Here is a 17,611-nt window from a genome sequence, read left to right on the forward strand (position 1 = left end):
TTATTTTTAACCAAGTGAAGAGATTTCTTGATCCTCATCTTCTGTCTGTTATAGCTGTTTGTTTGACTTACTGGAATGAGGCATGTAAGCTTTGACCGTAGACTGACATTCATGCAACCTTTTGCATGTTTCCAGTTCATGAAGTGATACTTTGCTGGACTAAGTCTATCTTTCCTCCTCTTTCCCACTTCACTCCAGGTCTCTCAGCCAGGGCAGTACAAATGCAGCAGTGCTAGATGTTGCACAAACAGGGGGACACAAAAAGCGGGTACGTCGCAGCTCCTTTCTCAATGCCAAAAAACTGTATGAAGATGCTCAGATGGCACGAAAAGTGAAGCAGTACCTCTCTAACTTGGACCTGGAAATGGATGAAGAGAGCCTCCAGACACTGTCTCTGCAGTGTGAGCCAGCCACCAACACATGTGAGCTTTTTCATTAAATAAGCATTATAAATAGCTGCTTATATCTGCATGTAACTTAACTTCTGGGCTATATCTTCCTGTCACTTATATGTCTGTTTTCTGAGCTCTGTTATGCGTAAAGGTCAGCAAAGATTTTATAATTAAAAACAATATGTGTTTTAAAGGAATTAAAGCTCTCTCCCTTCCTTTGCCTCTCTAAATAAATACACACTCCTAATTGTTGTATCTGAGCTCCTTTTAATTAAAATCAGAAGTTTTGAACCTTCCACTTAGACTGCTGAAATAGTTAATTCCTTGTTTCTTCCATTTATTGCAAAGTACCGAAGAATCCAGGGGACAAACGGTCTGGGAAACAAGAAACGTCACCAGTGGCACCTAGGGCAGGAATTCAGCAGAAGGTGCAGCAGCAGCATAAAATAAACCAAGCATTGCAGGTCCCTGCTGTGTCCCTCTATCCCTCTCGCAAGAAAGTACCAGTCAAAGACCTCCCACCATTTGGTAAGTGAAATGAGAGGGCGGGTGGGTTTCGTTAAAAATGTTTAGATGTTTCTTTGTATAGTTCAAGCAGGAGTATTTTTGAACTGGTGAAATATTGTAACATTTAGTTCAAGTTAGTGCTCTCAGTTATCCCTCTGTCAGTTTAGACAGCATATATAAATCCTCCTAACAGCAGATAAACAGGAGAAAACTTCTCCTAGTAAAGGGTCTGGTTGGTTTATCCTTTTCAGTTGTAGATTTGTTTCCATCTGGTGATAATTGCTCTTCTGGCTGGTGCACTAGAGCCTTGGGCTTAAGTTTTCAAAAGTCACTAATGATTTTGCTTGCCTCCATTTCTGAGTGATCAATCTGAGATACCATAAATGGGCCTGATTTTCAAAAGTGTTTGAGCATCTGCCCTCCAAAAAATCAGGCCTGTCCCAAGTATGTCAAGTTGAGTACCCCCAGTCACTAATCACTTTGAAAATGTGGGCTGTAGTTTTTAACTTTTTCATTTGACAATTGCCCTTCACCACCACGTTCCCCCAAATCTTTTTCTGTTGCAGTGCTAAAGTTCCACTGTTTGGGATGCTACAGATTGAAACAGGAGAATGGTAGTTTCTTATAAATAATTTGATTTCTCCAAATCTCTCTGGCAGCTAAAGTAGGGCATCCTGTTGCAGTGTTATGAAGTCATCTGAAATTTTCCATATTTAATTTGAATTAAAAACATATTCTCAGGTTTGTTTCTAAGCAGGATACGCTAGCTATCCTCTTTATACAGGGAGTGATTTTCCACAAACGTTGCTCTATTCTGTCTCCACCTGCTGTTAGGGTCTCTCACACCTATTGTTTAAGCTACAAAAGAGGGATTTAGAAAAACCAAATGAACAAGAAATAATGTAGTATTAGGCTAGTTCTGTAGATTCTGCTGTCTAGAGGACCAAATAAACTGTGTTAATCAAATAATTCTGGATTATTGATTGCAACACTGCAGTCCTCTAGATCAAATGCAAATTCTGTAGAATGCTTGAAAAAATAACTCCACCCCTGAAATTTGCAGAGCTGTCACACGTAGATCAATCTGCACTTTTAATCAGCAAACTTGATGTTTGTTTCAAGAGAGCAATTTTTCAGTCTTTGCCCTCTAGCTCTTTCCTAGGAGCTGTTACTGCTAGTCTCCCAAAGTCTAGAGTTTGTGCAGAGACAGTTCTCAAAGGAGAAAGGAAGAAAGCCTACTCTAGGAATATATTGCCCCACTAGGTGTTCACTTGCCCAACCTCCCGCATCACTTTCTTTGGTGATACTCTAAGCTATTTTGAATAGCCGAAGCAACTGAAGAGCAGCTGAGGTCCTGTTATGTAACCTTTCAATAAACACTGGAGTCTCTGAGGGATTTTGTACAGCTCCACCATTTGCTAGTTTTGATCTCCCAGTACTCATCATACTCCTCTCCCAGGTGGTAGATCTGCACAGAAGATATTCTGGAACATGAGTTACAGGAATCTTTTCAGTGAACAGGTAGAAACCCAGACACAGCAATATTTTGCTAGTAGATGTGAATTGGAATCTGAAACAGAGTGGTCCAATTTCATTGTCCAAGCTGAGTAAAATACAGAAATAAACAACATAGTGTAAATAGAGAGGAGTAAGTTAATTTTTTGATTTTAGATTATTAAAAGTGGTATTAGAGAGATGAGCTGGGAGAGGTAATTTTATTTTTATTGAACCAACTTCTGTTGGTGAGAGAGACAAGCTTTTGATTTACACAGAGCTCTTCTTCAGGTCTGGGAAACTTAGGCTATATCTACACTAGAGACCTTACAGCGGCATAGTTGTACTGCTGTGTGGTCTCCTATGTATCCACTCTGTGCCGATGGGAGAGAGCTCTCCCATCAGCATAATAAAGCCACTCCCAACGAGCGGCGGTAGCAATGTCAGCAGGAGAGTGTCTCCCACCAACAAAGCGCTGTCCACACTGGTGCTTCTGTCATTGTAACTTACGTTGGTCAAGGGTTTGTTTTTGCACAACCCTGAGTGATGTAAGTTTTACCAATAAAAGTGCTAGAGTAGACATAGCCATAATCAGTGTGTCACAGCTAAATACAAGATGGAACAGATCATTTAGCATAAGTAGTTAACACATGTTTCAAGGGAACATTCAAGGTGAAGTGGCCTGTTAACTCCCTTCAAGTGACAGGGAGGAAAGGAAAGCGGGGAGGGGCTAAAGGGGAGCAGCTGGAAGGGTTGTTAGTGAGTTGTAGATAGTTGTAATAAGTCATAAATCCAGTGTCTCTATTCAGTCCATGATTTTTAGTGTCTAGTGAAGTTATGAATTTAAGCTCCCAGGCTCATCTTTTGAAAGTATTGTGCAGGTTTCCTGTGAGGATGAGAACTGATAGGTCCGATATAGAGTGATTGCTTTGGTAAAAGTGGTATTAGTAACTCAAGGAAGATAAATATTTTATCTTTACAGTGTCCCTATAACGCACTGTAAAATTAACAGGTGTATATATTTACGGCTTAATAAATACATAAATTCATTCATTCTTCCTTAAAGGCATTAATTCCCCACAAGCTTTAAAGAAAATTCTTTCATTGTCTGAAGAAGGAAGTTTGGACCGTCACAAGAAACAAGCTGAAGACACAATATCAAATGCATCTTCACAGTTGTCTTCTCCTCCCACATCACCACAGACCTCTCCAAGGAAAGGTATAAGATGTGCAACACTATCCATTCCTTTTCCTGAAACCTGCAGGCTTTAGAAATAACTGAGGGGATCTTGGAGACAAATTGCTTGTCTAGATGAACAATTAGTGCACAGCAAGCTGGGGTGTAAATCTACAGCACACTGACTGTTCATGTGGACTCTGCTACCAAACTGAAAGTTCACTAGTGCACACGGATCTACTTGCATCTCAAAGCAGAGTAAGTCAAAATGCCCTTTCAGTGTGTGGCAGCATGGTCCACACGGACATTTAGCGTGCAGCAGACTAGCGCACTGTAGATTTACACCACAGTTTGCCACACGCTACCTGTGTGTCGAGATAAGCCCTAAGGGTGAAATCTTTTCCTACTTCTGCCGCCACATGGGGATTGGCAGGGGAGTGGAGTAGTAGTGCCCAAGTGGATGCTCAGGAGCCATCCTATTAGCAAAGCGCAGGAGGATGGGTTTAGAGTATCCTGGAGCCATCGCACTAAGCAACTCTCCTTACTGCTACTTCAGACAAACATGTCTCCTTCAGTTGCCTTCTACCAAAGGCAGTATACATGGGCAGTAGTTCAGAGCTCATAGTGGCACCTTGGAGCATCATTGGGTATAATAACCAAGCCCTCTGCTGATTTCTAAAGGAATTACTAGGTTAAAATCATTCCTGCCTGCTGTGCAATTGTGCTGGATGGAGAGGGATCCATGCAAGACGGCAAAATTTTCCCTAGAGTGTTCAAGGCTCAGATCACTAAAGCGTTACATTTCCTTTATGCGAACACCTTAGTCATCCCAAGAATCAAGGTGGAAGTTTGACACATGGCTTTGCACGATGAAGTTTCTTTGCTGAATTAATTTTAAATAATTTCATAGAAACTGTCTTAAAATATACTGGTAGAGATTACTGTCCAGTGTGACTGGCCAAAACTGCAAATGAGTTTAAACAAGATGATCTAAGACTCCTGAATTTCTGTCCTGTTTCCTTTTTCATTGTACTGGCTCTGGTTATTAATTAAGAGAAAAAAGATCAAGTGCAGGCACTTGCCTTTCTTGTATTTTAAAAAAAAAAAATGAAATAAAGATTGTCACTATACAGCATATTCCTATCGCACGTAACCTCGAGGTCATTTTCTCCTGCTATCCTTTTCAGAATAAAATAGAAATCAATTTTAATGGCTCCATGAGAGAAAGTTGTATTAAAAAATCTGTGTCAGAGTTGAGCCCCACACAGTAAGAGCTCAGTCTTGTGATAGAGCTTGGACAGTTCTAGATTTCACTGTAGTAATAACTCCCACCAAATTGCACTGTGATGCTGAGAAATTGAAACTTGTGTGCATTTCATCTGGGTATCTCTCTCTCCTGTCTCTGTCAAATGGATATCTAAACTCTTTTCTCATCCTGTTGTTAGGTGGCAGTGGCAATCAACTGAGATATTATGGCTCCAGACAGTCGGATCTAACCAGTTCCTCCTCTTCTCTTGGAAGTGAGAACAGTAACAAGAATAACAATGCACCACGGACCTATAGGATAGGTGGGGTTTACAAAATCAAAAGGAAAAAGATCACAAGCACAATTGGCTAATGAGTGTTTTTAAAAGGGATGAGGGGTCTGTCCTTCAAAAGTACAAATACATATCCAAAAGCACTGCTGAAGTGAGCTTTTCTAAGGGTGAGATAGAGGAGGTTCTTATGCAGAAAATCCTTTGATGATCAGCTCGAGTCTTTGTAAGATCTCAGCATAATTTATCTCATAGACTTTAGCAAGGTGTGAATTTATATGAATTTGATCACATTCTATCAAGGCCAGTGCATTTATTGAAAAAGGAATCGGGATCAGATAAATGGAGGGGAAGTGTAGTACTGTATATTTGGTAAAGCAATCCATGAAAATGGTTCTAACCTCAAAGCATTTCCAAGATTTAGTGGCACCATGAACTAATGTGTTTTCTTTCTTAACTTTAATCAGATTTGACGGTGTTAGGGACAGATCCTCAGCTAGTATGAACCGTGTAGCTCCACTCAAATCTCTCTGAAGCTTAATGGTGATTTTCAAACTAAAAATTAAAATTGCATGCTTACATACAAAAGTATGTTGTTGAATGGCCTCTAACCTACCTTTTAAATTCTTTTTGTACAGCACCTTGCACAATGACTAGGGTTCCTGGTCACTACAATAATACAAATATTTTATAATAAAAATAATAGCTGATAATGCATTCATCACAAAATTACATTTTAATACTTTACCTTCCTAAAGAACTGCTTTTAGGATAAGCTTTCTAAGGCTGTGTGTACACTACCACTTATGTTGGCATAACTTAAGTCCCTCAGGGATGTGAGTAAGCCACCCTTTTGAGCACCATAAGTTACATTGACCTAAGCACTGGTGTGGACAGCACTATGTCGGTGGGAGAGCTTCTCCCGCCAACATAACTACAGCCTCTTGTTGGGGGTGGATTAATTAAGTCAGTGGGAGAGCTCTTTCCCATCAGAGCATCTGCGCTAGAGAGCTTGCATTGGTGCAGCTGCACCGCTGTAAGGTGTCTAGTGTAGCCATAGCCTAGAAAATGTTAACTGCCTGAAAACAAAGGATTAGATGGCCAGCTCAGGTTTAGCTGACAAATCTCACATGCAGTGCTATAATCAAAGCCCATAATTGCGAGGTGATCAATCATCTACATTCAAAGTATTCTTGACTCTGTTGCTCAAAATGTGGATACAAAATGAGGGAGCATGCTAAAGTAAATGACGACTTTGTCTTGGAGGGAATGACTCTTGTAGCACCTCACATAAGTGGAGCATACATTGGAAACTTGTTTGGATAAGATAGATAGTGAAGGTCAGATGAATGGTACATAGGAATGTAGGAATTGCCATACTATCAGACCTAAGGTCCATGTGATCCAGTATTCTGTCTCTGTTAGTGGCCATTACCAGAAGCATCAGAGGAACCTTTAAGAAACCAGCAGTACGTACATATGAAATAATCTGCTTCCCCACATAGATCTCATCCTGATCTCTGTTAGAGATTGGTTTAAACCCTGAAGTATGAGACTTTAATATCCCATCCAAAATTTCTGTTATCATTAATTATTGTAACTCTGTTACACTGTTGGATATTCGATTATACAAGAAATGTCAAATCCGTTTTTAATTCTTGCTACTTTCTTGCTACTTTCTCAGTTACTTCCTGTGGCAATGACTTCCACATGTGAGTTCCACACTGTGTGAAAAAGTATTTCCAATTATCAGTTTTGAATTTGCCAGTGCTGAATTTTTCCAAATGTTGTCAAATGCTTAATTTCATTGTGATATGAGACAGAGAGCAGAAGTTGTTAGTTTGCCTTATCTATACTGTACACATATACATTGGAATTAATTTCAAACAGCAGAATTAGGTGCTCAACAATTGTTTACCTTCTGTCATCAAACAGAAATCCCCAATAACATTTTTAAATGGTGGTGTTTCCAAAACACTTGCTTTGTTTTGACTTCTTTTGTCCAAAGGAAATACAGGCAGTGGTGAAGAAAGTAAACCAAATGTTAGAATGGGACCAAGAGATGGGATGGAGAATAAGGAAAATACTTTAATGACATTATCTAATTCAGTGGAAAATCCTCATCTAAAATAGTGTGTTTAGTTCTGGTCACCCCACCTCCGAAAGGGTTATGAAAAAATTATGGAAGGGGGTTTAGCCAGGGTGAGGGGAATGATTAAGAGAATGCAAAAACTCTCCTATGAAGAGAGATCGAAAAGATTAGGATTGGTTACCTGACAAAGGAGATGAATAAAAAGGAATAGGATAAAAAATAACTTTTATAAGAGAGGGTAGATTAGGATCTTCTGTTCACCTTGTTTCATAATATGAACTTGAAAGCTGGTAAATTCAAAACTGGTAAAAGGAAATCATTTTTCACAACTAGCTTGTGGAATGTGTTACAGGTAGAACTGAGGCCAAAAGCATAGCAGAATTCAAAAAAGGTAAGACATTTATACAGATAACATGTATTTCCAGCATTGTTATAGCAAATACTTAAAGGTTTGGAAGGAATATAATTCCTCATACTTCAGGACTGAAGGCAAACTTTAACTATTGGCAGTTAGAAGGAAACTTTCTCTAGGGACAGAGGGTAACACTGTAAGGTATTTTGCACCTTTCCCTAGTGGCCCACTGTTGAAAACAGGATTCTGGACTACATGGGCCACTGGCCTCATCCAGCATGGCAGTTCCTATGTTCCAAGCCCCCCATAGTCTGTGTTAACATACATAGACATAAACAATACTGCAAGACTGGGTATTAAGTCCTACAAAGGGAAATATTTTAAGATAATTTTAGAGATCCAAAAATGACAGGAAGTGATAAATTTGGCAGTAGTTTTGTAAAGACTTCTAAATACAAATATTTCATGTAGCCACTGATCTTTAAACCTACATTCAGAAATAAAACAGCCGCATTTGAATGATGGTCTTGTTGCATATTTTTGTTGCATACAGTACTGCTCTTCCTGATGAAGTGTGTCCATAATTATGTTTGCTCCAATAGCACTGATATTGAATATCTATGCTAATGCTTGAACTTATGTTTAAGTCTTTTGGTTGTAAATTTAGAATGTCTATTTAATGTTATTCTGGTCCTTATGCAGGTTATACTTTGGCTCCTAGTGGCACGGTGGATAACTTTTCAGATTCTGGTCACAGCGAAATTTCTTCCAGATCTAGTATTGTCAGCAATTCTTCATTTGACTCCATGCCAGTCTCACTGCATGATGAGAGGAGACAGAGGCATTCTGTCAGCATTGTGGAGACTAATCTTGGTGTGGGGAGAATTGATAGAAGAGCCATGATTGAACCAGATCAATACAGCTTAGGGTAGGAATTGTATATATTTACGTTTTTTAAAAAAACTCTCTTCTGCATCTGTTGTAGAAATTTCCTCCCTTCTGTGAGAGAAAAATTCCCCTCTCTCCTTGTAGGGCACCACTTCTATATTACCCCTGTTTTTATAATGCTTTACATTCAGATGAGAAAATATACCCAATCCCACATTGTTCTAATGTCTACAGCAGCGCCAGTAACTACATGCACCTGCTCTTCACCTTTAGAGCATTTATAAATGCTACAGCTGATCCTCACCCCTGTGGCAGGCTAGTCTTGTGACAAGAAGTGTCTTAAGTACAGTATTATCCTTATTTTACAGATGGAAACCTTTCAACTGAATCCCAAAGTATGCCACATTTTCATCAATACCTTTTTTAGTAACTGCTGACGTGCTTTGTTGTCAAGAATAGCCTTACAAAAAGAATGCCCTGTTCTCAAAATTGACCAAGTCATTAGTTAGTTCTGATTACATTAAACTTTGGATATAGGAAATCTATGCTGTAGATGATACTTGTATCGACTGTTTTTCATTAGCTATCAAATTCTCTTGGCTCGTAAAGCAATGAAAGTTTCACCGTTCTGATTTGCTGATTATCACTTATGATATCATTGTAAAATTTCTCTTCCTTTCTTTCTGTCTTTTACATCTAGTTCATACGCACCATTGTCAGAGAATAGAGGCCTGTATGCTGGAGCAACTGTGCTTTCTTCTCCCAGTACAGAAGAGCTATCACAGGATCAGGGGGATCGCGCTTCACTTGATGCTGCAGACAGTGGCCGCGGCAGCTGGACTTCTTGCTCAAGCGGTTCTCATGACAACATACAGACAATACAACACCAGAGAAGCTGGGAGACTCTTCCTTTTGGACATGTTCATTTCGATAGTTCAGGCGATGGGGCAGGATTATGGGCCTCAGGCAGTCATATGGACCAGATGATGTTCCCCGATCATGGCACAAAATATGGCAGGCAGAGTCAAGGTAGGGAGGGCCTTGATCAAGCACAGTCCAGAGCAAGCTGGGCATCCTCAACAGGCTACTGGGGAGAGGACTCAGAAGGTGATACAGGTACCATAAAGCGGCGGGGTGGGAAGGATGTTTCAATTGAAGCTGAAACAAGTAGCATAACATCTGTAACAGCAGAGGAGTCAAAGCCAGCTCCCATGTCCTCTCATATAACTGTATCATCAAGTAGTGCAAAGGGGCTTATTGGTAAGTTATATTTTGTTTACCGCGAAGTATCCTGTTCATTTACATATAGATGTGAATTTACTATATAAGTATTTTGCTTTAATCTGATTTGTTTTTAAAGCAAAAAGCACAGTCAATTTGTAGTTTCTCTCAAATTTTGCCCTTCAATTGTGTGTTTGCTGCTGAGAAAAGCATCACTTTGCAATGTAGATACTCATTCCTGAGTTATGTGGCCTCTTGTACGTCCTTCCCAAGTGCCATAAAATTAAGAATTCAACTAAACTGTTGGTAGTTTTTTTAGATGCTAGTGTATTTACGTCACCATTTTCAAGCTTGGGTGACTGGAGTAAGGCACCGAAGTCTGTAAGCAGGGATCTCATTAAATGTGACCTGACTTTCAGTGTTCTACTCTACAAGTCCCTGTGACTTCAGTGGTAGTTGTGGATGTTCATCACCTCTGAAAATTGGGTCACTCTTAGTGCCTAAATAAATGTGTTGTGCAGGAGGTCAGACTAGATGATCATAATGGTCCCTTCTGACCTTAGTATCTATGAAAAAAAAACTTCAGATACCCTCGTTTGAAGATGTTTGCCTTGGTGCCTAGGAAATCAAGGACCTGGAACACTAGGACAGACCTTTTGCTAAAGGAAGTGAGGTTACTTTTTAAAATATTTTTTGTTATGTTGAATTTTTGTCCAGGTATCACCCTCTTTACCTACGCAAGATAGATTTGGCCAATCTGAGGCCGCTGGTTTCTGTAACCATTTTATTCCCTCAAATCTCTCTCCCATTTCAGTCTACCCTCATCCTGAAGGAACATATGGCACTGCGTAAGAACTATCTGGTCTGCCAGCATGACAATGTAGTTAGGGCATAATGAAAAACATCTTTCCATTCAGAGACAAAATATATTACTTAGCAATGGGCCCAGCCCCCAAAGTTTGATCTGCAGATTTGAATTTCCTTGAAGGATGAAAGAGAACAGATGTTTTGGTTGAGGCCTATCTCTAATACTACTCACGTCATGTAGTTTCCTTTAGCATGTGGAATGACAGGCTTGACAAATGTGCTTCCAGGCTCTGCTCTTGAGCAAGGCAGCAAACATCCCACCATGCCACTCAGAGGTCTGTTTCTAAAATAATCTAGTTTATAAAGATTTCAGAAATATAAGAGAAGCCTGAAAATTCCAGCCATTTCATTTCCATCCAATTCAGCATCAGTAGCAACTTGCTGCTTCATTATTATTATCCTTGCACAGCTCTTTCCCACAGAAGCAGCATAATTAATCTTCCCATGGTCATATCAATTTAACTCTATATTGGTCCTATGCAGCTGATGAAGTACTGTGATCAGGAACAGGAGCACTCATATAATTCTGGGGACAAGATGTGAGTGGGGTCAAAGTGAAAGAAAACAAGGAAACAAATGGGGGGGTAGGGTGAAGTGGGACCAACCTGCTAATTTAGTTGCAGCACATCAGAGTTGATTTTGGGCACTAACAGGCAAGTGAGGAAAGAGGTTAAGAGAAAACAAGATGGCTTATGTTTTCAAGAGTGAGAAAAAAGAAGAGTAGGAGGGAAGGGAAGAGACAAACACATGAAATTGAAGGTAGGAGAAGGCACAGAAAATTTGTAACAGAAGCCAGAGGAAAAAATAGTGAATAGTTTAATGTTGGTGGAGAGAAAGTTATATTTGAGATTTTAAGATACCAATCTGTTTCAGAAACTCTTAAAACCTCTTTAAAATTTCTTCCACACTCCCTCCGCCTAAATTGCATTTGGAAAAGAGCCACTGTTCAAACAGTTATTCAATACCATTGGCCTTATGTTAGAGATTAGTGCCTATTATTTTAACATGGTGAATTTCACATTAAATCATTCTGAGGGAGTTTTTTCCATGCGCTGAACTACAAGAAAGAAAGAAACAGCCTTTATGCATCATCCTTTGAAATACTGTAAATAGAAAGGTTTAACAGATCTGTTCTGTCACACTAGATGAATGCATTGGCTACATGTTTATTAATATTTCTATGTTTAGTGTCAACACTGTAATTTAAAAGCTCATAATTAAGAGTCAAAGTGACCACCTTGGTGCCCTTGTGAAGTCTTTCTAAATATAGACTCAAAAACACCATACTGGAGTAGTTCATACTCTACCGTTGGTCTTCTCCACCAGAGGTCTAAAAGTTCTTTTTCAGTATATGTGCATTTTGTTTATCCTCTATGTTGACAGTTTAACCACTCCTGTACAAACATATGCTGTCCTTTCCCTAAGGAGTTAAACTATCTACAAACATTAGGAAATTGACCAATGCTATCCTGGGACCAACACTGAAACAACAACACTGCAAACAATAATTAGTCATCATTTTTTAAAAGTTTAATGGTACAGTAGAAGTGTGTTTTAGGGAGGAATTTGAAGGACAGAATTAATTCCGTAAATGACACAAAACCAATGGAAGACCCTAAATGGGGAAATGCAGATTTTTCCCATTGTTGATTTGTCTTGTCCCATGTCATGACTGATTTTAGAAAGGATTTTCTTGAGATCTTAATGAATATGCACCTAACGAAAACAGTTACTCTAAAGAGATTTAGACTCCCTGACTAAAGTTTTCGTGTCTACGGGTTTTTTAACCTCTGAAAATTTTTTCAATTGCTTAATTTCACAGTTTTTAAACTACTTGTCTCATTATCTGATTTGTGTTTCTAACACCTGTGGGGCAGGTATAGCAACTTCTGCAGCCTGAAAGACATCTTAATAAGAAGCTAGCATAAAACTGAATAAGCAGAGGGAATTTTTCCAAACTCAAGGACTTTTGTTCACAACTGAATGTGTGCCATTGCTCCTTTATCTGGGCAGTCTACATATTTTTTTAAATGAGATGATGGGACTTGAGTTGTTTGAATTTGTGAGTGCTCCCTTTTTTTCTTGATTGGTAGTATTTAAAAGCTCCAGAGTATAGTATATCAGGTATGGACCCGTGGAGACCTGTGTGCTTTATTTCATGTGCTGTGAGCAGTCCCATTGACTTCAATGGGTAATTGTATTGACTTATATAAGTTCTTGCATATTCAGGGTTTTAGTGGAGACGACACTTAATTTGCATAATTCTATTGCATGCACAGTTTAATGGACAGTAAGATATTTTTGTCCTGTATTGAAAGTTAGAGGCTTAGCCAAGCATAACCATTGCCTGCATGATGGAAGCACAGTCATGCTGTATATACTGCGTTTTACCAAAAGTATTTCTTACATGATTTCTGTTTTAAGGTGATATAATGTTGATATGTGTATAATATTTAAATCTTATCCTGTTTGTCTCGATTTCGTTGATATATTTCTTTTTCTCATTGCTCAAATTCGGTTTTGCACATATTTTCCCTAGTTACTGTCTCTTATAGTAGTGTATTATTTTTCTGCAGCACGAAAAGAAGGTCGATATCGAGAACCACCTCCAACTCCCCCTGGTTATGTAGGAATACCTATTGCAGACTTTGCGGAAGGAGTTTCCCATCCAACTAGAAAACCTCCGGATTACAATGTAGCACTTCAGAGGTCTAGGATGTTAGCACGGACATGTGAGACCCAGGGGACTTCAACTTTGCAGCAGCAATCACACGGTCACTCAGCTAGCAGGCCTGTGAACAAACCTCAGTGGCACAAACCAAACGAGTCAGACCCACGTCTTGCTCACTATCAGTCTCAAGGGTTTTCCACAGAGGAGGATGGTAAATTTCTAACGTTTTCAAAACATTAATTAAGGGCTAGATTTAAACAGTCCATGAGCACTTTCACATGCATTGTAAATTCTGGCCCTAAATGTAATTGTTTTTCCACCTATGGATTTTTTAGGGTTTTTTTTTTTTAACCTTTTGTTTCTAACTTAACAGTCTTATGCCAGAGTCTAATGTATTTAAAAAATGTTGAGTTAGAAGTTTTGTGCAGTCTTTATTCAATTGACCTCTGCAGCTGAGCATACCAAGGAAATATTTCAAGCTTCATTAATTTTTTTTCCCCAAATTTTAATGTGACTGAGAGAATTTATGAATTTGCCCACAGATGTTCTGACATTTCCACGAGTGAACACTGTTATAAGCAACTTCGGCCTCAGAAGTTTTAATTTAAATAAAAGCATTTGAAAATGAAGTGGTTTGTGGACAACTACAACCAGGGCCAACCACAAGATACCTCACTAAGCTATTAGAGATTTAGTAGTCTCTGGCTGAATGTTGTGTTTTCCAGGAGGAGGGAAAGCCAAGCCCACCCAGATACGGTGCTTCTGTGTCTTATTTTCTTTGGAAATACATTTCCAAAGAAATACACTCTTGATGATTCTATAGTTAAAGCTGGCTTGCTTCATTTAAAATAACAAAGCATGCTCTGAATTTATGATTTTGAGATTATTTTACTTTAAGGGAAAAGGGAGGGAAAAATAATTACCTGTAGCAAATAAATATATGCTTAATTTTTACAGAGGAATGGAATATGTGTGAACACAGCAAATGTATTTCATTCAATAGCAATCTAGTTTTAATCTGATTAAAATTTATTTTCCCCCCATCCTATTGTTTGCAGAAGATGAACAAGTCTCTGCCGTCTAAGAATTGGGGCTTTTCTGGATCCAGAGTGAGCCACCTTAAAGGAGAGCACAAGAAGACGTCCCTAGTATAGGAGCCTTGGAACTATAATTAAAGGATGGTAGACCTATTTGCCTCCTTCCCTGCCTTAAAGCAGCATGGGGCTTCTTCTCCCCCGTTCCTCCCCCCTTTCCCCTTGCATGTGAAATACTGTGAAGAAATCGCCCTGGCACTTTTCAAACTGTGTTGCTTGAAATGCACAGTGCAGCAATCTCCAAGCTACCACTGTCGCTGTCTGCCACATCACACAGTATCATTCCAAATTCCAAGATCATCACATCAAGATGATTAACTCTGGCTGCATTTCCCAATGCCTGGAAGGGTTTTGAAATCTTCCTTTTAGATTTTAATCACAATCCTAGCACTTCATCTCATTGGGATAATGAGATACGCTAGTTGTCGAACGACATTGAGCCTTTAACGTACAAAGAGAAAAATGCATTGAAATCCTTCAAGTATACAATGCTTGTTTGCTTGTTTACAATGCCTTTGTTACAGTGCTGTATGTTGTTGTGTTCAGAGAGCAAATGTTACACCTGCATAATAATTACAGTATTATTTCATACTTTTTAGTAGGGTTGCCAGCCTGGGCTCCTAAAAACAAAACTGATATGGCTGAGCAGGGCAGAACGGGTTATAGGATACAGCCTTTCGTTGACCACTTAGCTCCACTCTTAAAGTGCCCCACCCTGGAGTCTTAGGAAGTTTGTAAATCATAAGATAGTATTTTGAAATGGGTCTAGCATCAATGCAGAAGTAAGTACTTGCAACTATCTGATGGAGGAAAACAGGACAACTTGTATAGTTTGTACCATACAATTTGTATACCTGTGCCTTGTGGAATACAGGATGGCAGAGTTTAAAAATAAAAGAGACAGATGGTAAACCCCACCTTTAAATTATATTTTTGTCTTACTATGATTAGAAGGTTAGTTACCTTAAGAGAAAAATTAACTGGATAACATTGCAGTGAAGGCAATTTGGGATGTCACAGCTAATGTCAGCTGTTATTACTGATCTAATAATCTCTCTCTATTGACTTGGCAGTAGGGAATAAACAAGCCTTTAAATTATGAAAAAAACACATTTAGACACGCCAGCCTTTGCAATGCAGAAATAGTCACAACTGTTAATGGCTTTATGGAACACTGCATGTGTAGAGAAGGCCAATGTGTAGCAACCACCTGCTCACAGCTGCTATTAACCCTATAATGACTGAAATGATCCTTCCCTTCTATTTTTGTGTTGTTTTTGCACAGACTCCGGAAAAGTGAAGGCTGCCAATCCGAGTAGTACTCAAATGTGAGGAACTGCTGGTCTTGGATTTTTTTTTCCATTGAACTCAGCTGATCATATTGATCAGTAGATAAACGTAAATAGCTTCAACTTTAAAGATCAAATTGCAGTGTTTTTTCACTGTATCAAACAATGTCAGTGCTTTATTTAATTATTCTCTCTCCTGTAATCATGGCTTTTGTCTATTTGCTTATATATCACATTGTCCATTATGAATTTGTAATTTTACATGTAATATGCATTATTTGCCAGTTTTATTATATAGGCTATGGACCTCATGTGCATATAGAAAGACAGAAACCTAGCTCTATCACAAGTTGCACAAATATTATATAAGCATTAAGTAATTGTAGACCATAGGACTGCTAATCTCAGTTCACTCTGTGATGTCAAGTGCAGAATGTACAATTAACTGGTGATTTCCTCATACTTTTGATACTACTTGTACCTGTATGTCTTTTAGAAAGACATTGGTGGAGTCTGTATCCCTTTTGTATTTTTAATACAATAATTGTACATATTGGTTATATTTTTGTTGAAAATGGTAGAAATGTACTATGTTTATGCTTCTACATCCGATTTGTATGAAGCTGAAAAATAAATAAATATAACAGTCCATTAATGCAGTCCATATTGATTCTTACACCTTTTACATGTTCATCATATTTGAGCAAATTCAGTTTTGAAAATAATTCACTGTACATGAATATTAAAGGGATACTGTCAAGTAACAGGCGCAAAGTTGAAGTGGAGATTTTTTTAAACCCACTGTAGTGTTGCCAATAAATTAGTATGTCCATTACTAAACCAAAATGGCCAGCAGAGGCATTAGAGTGGCAAGGATTTTGCTGACATCATTGCTGTTGATACACAGACAAGCAAGGTAAATAAGGAGGGCCATGTTGCTTTGGGACTCCATGAGACTCATGGGGCAATGAATCCATATTTACAAAATTTGGGGTGGGGAGAAGATGGAAAGACATGTTACCGTCTTAGAAACTTGAAACTATTGCATGTAATGAAAAGTACCTGAGAGTGTCCCTTTTAACAAAAGCCAGATGCTGTAATCTATATAATGTCCCAAGTGTTTGTTCTTTTGTGGATGTTGTGAACTGTAAGCTACTTGTAATTGGGTACAAGAGACTGGTTTAAAACATTTTTTCTTAGCCTATCCATTGGTTATATTTGGCTTGTATTTTTTTAAAAAAAAAGTCAAGTATTATTTCCAAATGAAAGTTACTGCTTTGGAGAGAAGAGCAAAAAATGGTTTGTTTGGATTTTCACTATAACCCTTCATAATGTGACCCTAAAAACACCCCACTCAAGCTCAAATAATGTGTATAGTACCAGTTTTCATAAAAGAACACTGGACATGTAGGAGTCAAGTGATCATTGCAGTTACTTTTCATCTCTGGAATATGTGCCCCTTAACGCCCGGTAAATTTTAAGTAGGATTGGATTTTTAGGGGGAGGTGGTGTGTTGTTTTTTCAGTAACTAATCCATCTTAATCTGTGGCTCATGCCGCTGGGTAAATTTCAACAAGCCAGATCAGGGCTATCACAGTAATAACTTTTCTTATGACGTTAACATAAAGGGAATAAACATTTGTTTTACATTCAATACTTTATAAATATTTCTCCTGCAAACATTGGTTCTTAGGGAATACTAATCATGGCAGATTTTTTTGATTGACAGTGATTTTCCCCCAGTCGGTGTGGTGATGTGTGTGATTCACTTGCAAGTAAGTCATTTTGCTCCATGTTTGTCAGACTGCAGTATTACACGGATCCACTGCTCTCTAGTTTATGCCTTCCCTTTCTTCTATTCGGTGGCTCTAGAACAACCGTTCGGAAGAAACCATCACAAAAGAGTAATAGGTATGTAAATTTGACCCACAACTGCAGCTGAGTTCTTTACGGATGGCTTTTGGTTATAGCAATCAAGAAATCAGTTAGCTCCAACAGAATCAGAAGCTCTGATGTACAGCGAGTTTTTATA

At 38.7% G+C, this 17,611-nt stretch overlaps 1 protein-coding gene across 15 annotated transcripts in view; it reads left to right on the plus strand.

Moving 5' to 3' along the window:
• RAPGEF2 (Rap guanine nucleotide exchange factor 2) overlaps window positions 1–16,165 on the plus strand; it is a 286,669-nt gene extending 270,504 nt beyond the window's left edge. For 4 of the 15 annotated variants that reach the window (XM_074951065.1, XM_074951067.1, XM_074951066.1 and 1 more), the window contains 8 exons: window positions 199–422; window positions 741–920; window positions 3,460–3,612; window positions 5,016–5,138; window positions 8,252–8,477; window positions 9,138–9,697; window positions 13,102–13,407; window positions 14,255–16,165. In XM_074951065.1, coding sequence (XP_074807166.1) covers window positions 199–422; window positions 741–920; window positions 3,460–3,612; window positions 5,016–5,138; window positions 8,252–8,477; window positions 9,138–9,697; window positions 13,102–13,407; window positions 14,255–14,280 — 1,798 coding nt within the window. In that variant the 3' untranslated portion in view covers window positions 14,281–16,165. The remainder of the gene's footprint in view (window positions 1–198; window positions 423–740; window positions 921–3,459; window positions 3,613–5,015; window positions 5,139–8,251; window positions 8,478–9,137; window positions 9,698–13,101; window positions 13,408–14,254) is intronic. The other 11 variants (XM_074951079.1, XM_074951076.1, XM_074951074.1 and 8 more) reach the window with 6 other exon arrangements.
• The last annotated feature ends 1,446 nt before the right edge of the window (window positions 16,166–17,611 follow it).

The sequence above is a fragment of the Natator depressus genome, chromosome 4 (assembly GCF_965152275.1).
Source record: "Natator depressus isolate rNatDep1 chromosome 4, rNatDep2.hap1, whole genome shotgun sequence".
NCBI lineage: Eukaryota > Metazoa > Chordata > Testudines > Cheloniidae > Natator > Natator depressus.